At 43.0% G+C, this 8,873-nt stretch overlaps 1 protein-coding gene across 1 annotated transcript; it reads left to right on the forward strand.

The window, feature by feature from the left end:
* Positions 1-204: 204 nt before the first annotated feature.
* Positions 205-7,781, forward strand: LOC123145060 (protein S-acyltransferase 10). The gene is made up of 11 exons (XM_044564368.1): positions 205-467; positions 558-672; positions 1,228-1,302; positions 1,386-1,457; positions 1,561-1,695; positions 1,801-1,834; positions 2,496-2,605; positions 6,281-6,367; positions 6,488-6,571; positions 7,156-7,221; positions 7,322-7,781. Exons 1-11 carry the CDS (start codon positions 419-421, stop codon positions 7,494-7,496), a joined length of 1,002 nt encoding a protein of 333 aa, XP_044420303.1. The 5' UTR covers positions 205-418; the 3' UTR covers positions 7,497-7,781.
* The last annotated feature ends 1,092 nt before the right edge of the window (positions 7,782-8,873 follow it).

Raw genomic sequence — 8,873 nt, forward strand, 5'->3', positions numbered from 1 at the left:
TTGTATGATGAACTATGCTTGTATGATCTATAACGCTAACTAGATGTTTCAAATCGAGTGCAAATCCGGCCACGTTTACCGGATCTATTCTATCGAGGAGGCCGACCTCCACAAAATTTATTTATAAGATACTGTAAACGAAATTTGCAAGACGCCGGTATACTATGCTCTGCATCTCACGTGGATGGATCCAGTTCCCAACTAACACCTTCTCGTCCTATCCCCACTTCCAGCTGGCCCCCATCCACTTCAATAAGACAACATAGTCCTGTCTGTCACGTGGCCCCCACCACCCCAACGGACCCCGCTTCTTCCTCCGGAAAACGTCGTCTCCGGAGCACCAGAGTCGCGACCGCCGGTAGCCCTCCTCACTCCCGCTTAACCATCCTCGCCGTCGGATGCGACCGCGGCGGCCCCAATGGCGTCCTCCTCCGCCGCCGAGCCAGGCGCCCGCCTCTCCGATCGGAGTACGCTCTCCCTTCGATCCCCCCTCCTCAGCTCGATTCGGTCCCGGGTGTTTGCGTCCTGATCTGGTGTTTGGGGTTTCTCTTGCGCAGCGAGGAGGTCGCCCCTGGGCCTGAGGGCCATGGTTCTCCTGATGCACGTGGTCTTCGTCGGCGCCGTCTTCCTGCTCGATTCGACCCTCGATAGGCGGATCCACGAGGAGCCGTGGTACAGTTCCCACCTTATTTTGCCCACCAGTTCAATTTTTTCTTGGTTCAGTTCCAAATTTAAGACGCGCTGTCGATTTGTTATCACTTTCTTCGTGAGGCGTTCGAAGCTTCGTTCCAGTTCTAGGTATCACTCTAATGATTGTTTCCCCTGTTTTAAATAAACCATATAATCTGGTATAATTCTACGAGGAAAGGTAGCTTTTGGGGTGCTAGCGTGCTAGTTGTCCGCGTGCCACCAGCTATGAAGCATAAATCACGCAATTCTACACAGTGATAATAACATGCCCTTCTCAGAAGTCAAAGCACTCTATTGTATATCTGAGTGGTATTTGGTAGTTTGTTGTAGTGCTGTTTTTGCTTGACTGTTTCAGCCAGAGTGTAGGCATCATGGTTATTTAGACTCTGGTCACTAGGAGAATATGTTACGCCATGATCCCCCCCCCCCCCCCCCTATTGCACTATAAATCCCTGTTCATTCTGTTCTTACTTAGGATGTGGACAGTTATCTTTTTTTGGTTGCTGAGGATCTTCATTTGGTATCATTTTATTACAGGTATATTGGAGTGTATGGTGTGCTTGTTCTGATCACCTTAGCGCAATACTTCTACACTGCTGGTTCATCTCCAGGGTATGGAATAGCCTTATTAAATTTGTTTACACATTATTGATTGAATCTCGAAGTGCCTGACTTTGGGGCTCCTGTGCCGTCAGCTATGTTATTGATGCAATGCAAGCCAGTGGTGGGATGCATGCAACCTTCATCAATACTGCCACTCTTTCAAAGTAATGTCGTAATCACCATAGCATAGAAGTGTTGACAACCTATCTGAGGTATACACTGATACTTATACTTTCTTGTGTGTGTGTTTTTGATGATTAAGAAAAGACAATCCAGTTCAAAACATGGAAGCTTAAAGTCCTCCACAAACCGGCCTGATCTAGAGAAACTTAGACCAATGTCTTCTTCATCGTCATGGTTGCATCAAATTGTGGATCTTTATCCTCCTGGGTCAAGCAACAGGTAAAGCTCGAGAATTTGTTTTTTAGGGTATATGCAGTAGTAAAATCCTTGTGTTTGCTCACTGTCATAATATTAGTTTAACATTCTTCTATATTCTCTTTGTAGGGATTGGACTTGCCAATATTGCAAAATTATCCAGGTTTTGTTTTATCTTCTCAATTTATGGTGCTAAAGCTTTCATAATTATGACATGCAAATGTTCACTACGTCCGTTGTACAAAATCATCGGATTGAACTTCACATCAAGTTTGAGTTGGTGACACGAAAAACAAGGATTTTTTTTAGCCATGAGTTATGTCCACGTACCTTTGGTTGTATTAAACTAAACTCCTTACGTCACTGGTTAAGAATCGTTAAGTGGATCTATAAGAATTCAGGCATTAGAATTATAGTTGATTGTAACGTGATACAGTTGAAGTAGTCTATTTGCAGCCTTTCCGTCATACTTTTGCTCTAAATGGTTTCATTGTATTGCCTATTAAAGACCCATTTAGGTGCCCTAAGGCTATGACGAGTATCTTTAGGCTCCCTGAGACCATCCTGAGTGTCTTCTACACCCTGATGCTATGTCGGGGTTTCTAATTCCTAACTAATTAGCAAAGTGGTGGGCACACGACTTTGAATGCTACAAATTGAATTAGTACTGTCTCATACATTACTAAAATGTTGTTTTTCACATGTCTTTGTGTCACACTGATCTGTGTGATCCACTGATCCTACGTCCTACTCTTCAAACTTTTTCCATGTAAAGCTTTTGCTGATTGTCTAAGTTCACTTTTCCCTACATTACACTTTTGCAGCCACCTCGTACCAGGCACTGCCATGATTGTGATAAATGCGTCCTTCAGTTTGACCATCACTGTGTTTGGCTTGGAACGTGCATTGGCAAAAAGAACCATTGTCGTTTTTGGTGAGTTTTGGCATGTATATTTCCTGCATTATATTTTTTACATGTACATAATGATTATGTTGCCTGGCATGCACGTTCATTTGTTTCCGTTGTACACCGTCTATGTTCTACTGTGCACTCTGCAGAATAAATCTGCATGTGTGTTTATTGGCTTGCTTCTGGACATCTGGTGCTGTATCAACATTTTGAGGAGCATGCTCTATGCATGCACACTGCATAAGGCTTGATTGGTGTGACTGTCAATGCATATCCACCCATGCTTTGATTATATGAGCAAACAGATTACACTTCACCTGGTCATGATTTTCTGGATTTCGTTTTTATCTCCAACATGCAACCTGAACATCTTTGATTTTATCATACACTATTCAGTACTAGTAAGTTACATGCGCCTTGCATGTGAGAGTGAAGTGCGAACAGATATCAACATACCACATTATAATAGGCAAACTATACATTTGGAGTCACACACAAATAAATTTTAGATGTATGTTTTAAGTTTCATCGCCCATCCCATTCGAATTCAAAGTATAATTACATAATATTTGATGACAAATTGGACTTCGGAAGATGCTGCATTAGCTTTGAACAAAAAAAAACAGAAATAAAAAATAAAATAAATGCCACTTCTTTTGGAAGAAAAAACTTGGGAGAACTGACGTATGGAAGAGTCTAGAACAAATGAGAAATGTATGTGTTACGTGCATATTGTACAACTAAATGATAGAACAAACATGAATGGTGTTCTTTTAACAAAGAAAACCTGGAAAATTGAAGTTTGGAGAAGTCCAGAACAAAGGAGAAGTGTCTTTGTTTTCAGGTTCGTGCATAAGCACAGGTGTAGTATCGTCTGGATTAGTACACGTGGCATAATCAAATGTGGTGGAGAGAATATCCAACAGCCAAGACTACTCGGATTTGCCACCTCTCAACCGTTGGATCGGCTTCATCCAACAGCGGATAATCATTGTTATTCGTACACTATATAGTGGTATAGAAACAATGTATGCACATAATGTTCTGAAAACACATTTTGATTAATCTGTTTCTGTTATTTTCATGTGGCTAATCTACTTAAGATATAGCCGAAGTTGAAGTTGATTGCACGCTTTGCACAGGGCATCGATTTGTGACTGAAAGTAAATGGGACTGGATATAGACTTGATTTTACATATGGATTGTAAAATTTAGTTGTAAGAGTTAAGTTGCCATGTGCAGTTACAAGTCAATTTGTTCAAAACTGTCAATACTAGGTAGATGATCTGAAATATTTGAACTGACGTGTTAGATGATGGATGAACCCTTTTCTTTTAGAGAATTCCTTATTTGACCCTTTCTTAAATTTTGCTTCCCAATTTGGCCCTAAACAAAAACTTCTTCCCTTTTTGACACTATTTACAGTTTGTTCCCTATATGACATTTCCGTCAAATCTGTTACCATTACATCCATTTGACCTGCCAGTATTTTCTTCCATGGACCAAAGTGCTCCTAGCTGTTAAACACCAGAAAGAAAGAAAAAAAAGGAAGAGATGGATTGATCGAACCTTTCTCTCCTCTCCCCGATCCCTGACCGAATCCTCTTCCCTTTGATAGAACTCGCTCTCTCCCCCGAGCACATAGCAGCGGCGGTGCGAGGCTAAGGGGTATGGGCGACCCAGCTAGGGCTGTGGCTGTGGGTGGTGGATGGCGGCCAAGGCACTGAGGCGGAAGGGGACAAGACGGCTGCGGATATCACGAGCCAAGGCACGGCGGAGGTGGTAGTTGGCAAATGCCTTGGTGCGGTTCGGCCGTAGGTGAACACGGCTGCAAAGGGGTCGGCCCACGGCATTGAGGCGGGCTCGGCCTCGGCGCGGCTGCGCAGGCCACAGTAGTGCAATGAGGTGCAAACAGCTTCTCCTGTCTTCTAGGATCGCCCTCTTGTTGCAGCCGGACATCCATGCAAAGCTCCACTTCGAGGTTCTTCCATCATTCTTGATGTGGCGAGCATTGAACTGTCCAAGGTTTTATCGAATTAGCCGAGGTTTCCTTGGATTTGCCTTGTTTGATGCAAGATTGTGTACAAATTGGCTCCGATTTGGTCAAATCAACACGCCCGTCGTGCAATGTAGTTTGAGATTTCATCGGCAGCACGAAGAACTTGTTGATGTTTCAGAAACAACCTTTCTTGCGATCCTTTCGTTGATCGCCGCCTAGACTAACTCAAATTCAATCTCACCAAATCACCGGCACATGGTGACGCTGTCGGCAGGGGTGCTCCTGAAGTTGTTGGACAAGATTAAGACGGGCACAACGAAGCCAGTGGGCGAGCATTGAACGGCGGTGCCGCAGGTGACGGACATTGTCCCGGTGGACCTGTTCCCGCGTCACAGCCAAGCTAGGGATGAGCGCCCTCTGATCTAACGACCAAACAAGCAACGGCCCTTGTTACTAGAAATATGAAGCGTGCTAGCACGCACTTCCTATTAACCAATTCACCAATTTGAAGATTGGTAAACAAAGATAATAGGAGCCGAAGTCAATCCCTTAAAACACTCCTCCCCGAGGGGACGGTTGCTTCGTTCCTTGTTTACTGAACTCTTTTCAGGAGATAGGTCTACCGCTGCAAACTCATCTGCTTGTAAATCCATTAGAGGAGGCTGAGGCAGTTGCCAGAACTGGACGACCGGCAGCGGCAACTGCCTCAGTTTGAGCGAGCACATGGTCTCCAGCTGCGCATGGCTGGCTGGCAGCATTCCCCTGGTCCTCCGCTTACCGGCTGTGTGCGTGGTCTACAGCTGCTCCTGGCCAGTAGGAGGCGTTCTCGTCTGCCGACTGTGCGCATGGTCTACGGCTGCCGGCGCACGCATGGTCTACGGCTAATTATGTGTACTAGTTCCGCACGTGGGCTAATTAGATGATTTACTAGTGTGTGTAATGCTTTTGGAACGTGATGAACTAACGAGTATGATACTGATCTTAGATATGGTAGTACACGTTTTATAGATGTTTTCTACGAATTTTACACACATAGATCAGTTTAGCTAAGGACCAGAATATTGGAGTGCAACATCGGTGAAAATGCACGAGGGGCAAAATGGTCGTTTCATCTCACGCTTAATACCGTTAGTGTCTAAAATGGACGGAAGTAGCATATAGGGAACAAAATTTACATTGGGTGTCAAATAGGGAAGAATATTATTTTGGGCCAAATAGGGAAGCAAATTTTAAAAAAAGGCCAAATAAGGAATTCTCTCTTTCGTTTACCATGTACTCCATCTATGCCAAAATATAGTGCATATTAGTTTTGTCCTAAGCCAAACATTGTAAATTTGACCAAGTTTTGTAGAAAAAATTATCGACATCTACAATACCATTGGATTCATCATGGAATTTATTTTGTTAGCATAGATATTTGGTACTGTAAAAGTTCATATATTTTTCTATATAGTTGGTCAAACTACAAAGTTTGACCTAAGAAAAATCTTAATATGCACTATATTTTGGCATGGAGGGAGTATAAAGCTCATTTAGTTTGACTGCTTAAAAAAGGTAAACTATGTACTACACACCAAGCTTTTTTGGACTTTACTGGCAGTACAAACTGTACTGTTTATGTTGCCGTACCTTGTGATGTGTTTGGTTCAATTATTAAAATTGTTTTAATAGTTTTATAACAAATGTTTTATATTTTCTAGGTGGTACATATTTGAAGAATCAATCCTGTCTACCTGGACTGTTGCTCTGTACATTGAGTCACTGCATTTAGATATTGAGAAAGTCTGGTAAGATATGTTATTCTCTTCTGAGCTCATATTGTTGGCCATAAGATGTGGCTTCAATCCTTTCATTCGAGCCTTTCTTTTCTGGTTATCTCATGGAACTTCTTTTTGTTACCATGGCAGGTGGAAGGATTTTATTGGTGTAATCCTATTGGCAATATTGATATTTATCCTTATGTTCCTGCTGTTGTTGTTGATGTTTCATACGTAAGCTTTTCCCTGGTCGTTTGATCTGTCTAACCATACAAGGCCTTCTAATTATTCAAAAGAGACGTCAAATGGTAGCATTTTTTATTTTATTTTCTTGAATTGTTAAGTTGAGTACATGTGCTTAAATTTCCTTCGGGAAAAAGGAGGGGCGAAAATCATGGATTTGAGCTTTGTCGAAACATTACTGTCTAGCAAATGCATAGCAACAGGCCAATGGTTGAACATATAATTTTTTAAAAGTTATTTTGTTTAACTCCCCATACCACTTTGTCAATTTTCGTTGAGTTATAAATTGAAGCACAGTAGCATATAATGCCTGTTGACCCCAAAATGTCGCACTACGGGCCCAAAATGTCGCACTACGGGGTTAACCCAGCGAATAGAGGATCGGAGGGCAAAAGCCAAAGCAAAGTGCTACACATGCCTGCCCTTCTGGCGCATGGCTGGAATTTGATCAATTTTAGGCCATTAATTGTTGGTCTACAAAGGCATCATCTCCATGCAGCCCCTGCCCGAAAGGAGCAACTACATTTTGTCTTTAATGCATGTTTGGCTGAATTCCCCCTTCTATATCTTTGCAGTTATATTGCTCTCACAAATCAAACAACCTATGAAGTGGCCAGAAGGAAGCGGATATTCTACTTAAGGTATGCAATACTGGATGCGACTCACGCTCCAGCTTGCTGTGCTTCATCATTGCTGTATCATTAACTCGGTACTGAAACACTGGAGCTGTACTACTTGCAGGGGAATTCCTGATAGAGTTCATCCGTTCAGTAAAGGCATATGCAGGAACATCTATGACTTCTGCTTCACTAGAGAGAATGGATTTGTTCTCGAGGCCGTGCCCCCAATTGAGGAGCTGGAAGCCAGAGCAGCCCCGTACACATGCCGAGATCTGTTTTGCTGCCGGTGCTGTTGATACAAACCATCATTCGAACTTGCTCGCCAGTGGAAGCATGTCTTTCGTGAGCTCCGCCAGTAGATGCCCTTTGAGTTCATTTTCATGAGAAAGTGCATGTACATTCTTAGCGACAAGAAAATGTGTGTGCGGTCCGTGGTATAGATGACTGTCCCTATGATATGAGCAACATTTGACTGAAACTAGGTCTCGAGGACAGAAACTGTATCGGGCGACTGCTCGTGCTTCTGTATAAAAATGTGCATTCGAGTTGTGGTTGTTTATGCTAGCGTCCAGTTTACTCTCTGTTTTCCTTTTTGGCTAAGTTCAGTTAAGCCATTTTATTTCTCGTGTATTTCCTCCGTTTCAAATTGTTTGAAGTTCTAGGTTTGTACTGAGTCACACATCTTTAAGTTTGACCAATCTAGGACAAAGTTAGGGACTTCAAACATTTTGGAACCAGTTTTGGAACGAGGAGTGTCAGATATCTTGTGACCTCATTTGATATAACCTCGTATGACACCGAGTATCTTGTGAACTCATCTGGTGTGACAAGGCCTCGTAAGCACTGACGAGTAACAGCGGATAATTTGCTGTTAAATCATGCCAGGTTAAACCTACACCAGTACAGGGCACCGGCTGAGACCTCGGAGTGGTAGTTGTTGGCTGCAATTTGTGACCCGGCAAAAGTGACGGCAGTTGCCAACCGGACCAAAGTCCATCTGTTTGGTCATTTCCTCTTTCTTCCTTGATGACTCCGTCTCTTTCGATAAAAGGGGAGATAATTAATGTGCTACTCCAGTTGGTTAGTTGCTGTAAAATATATACTCGCTGCACCATGATGTGTCATTCTGTCATAGTAAGTATTAGTGGTACAGCACATTCCTGGCTGAGGTTTGATCTGTCAGGCCATCATATATTGGTTATCAAATCAGATGAGCAAGGGAAAAGGAATGAGCAATGCTATGCATACGCCACTTTTAAAACTGATGAAGATAATGTAGAGTCAATTAACATGAAGCAGCCTACCCTTGTAGGGCTGCAGCTGTATTCTTTTCTGATCTGAACATGTGAAGCTGCCATCAAAGAGTACTCGACATTTGTTTTTTCCTTTTAATCTTTCCGCAGTTGTATGATGATGAAAGCAGCAGTCTTCTTTTTCCTTGCCGTTGGGAGTTGAGAGCAGCCGTTGCTTCAATTGACCCCCTTGTTCACTTCTCCCAAGGCGGTTATTTTTCTCTTTCTCTTTTGCATTTTCTCGTGACCAGCAGACCAGGTATAGTGCAGGTGCGCGTCGTTGTCCACGCTTAAGCTACCTCACCACTATCATGCTGCTTTCTTGAGCAGACATGGCGATCTACACACGTAGTCAGCAGTCTCGCCGAGAGTGACACCATC

The sequence above is a fragment of the Triticum aestivum genome, chromosome 6D, assembly GCF_018294505.1.
Source record: "Triticum aestivum cultivar Chinese Spring chromosome 6D, IWGSC CS RefSeq v2.1, whole genome shotgun sequence".
Taxonomy (NCBI): Eukaryota; Viridiplantae; Streptophyta; class Magnoliopsida; order Poales; family Poaceae; genus Triticum; species Triticum aestivum.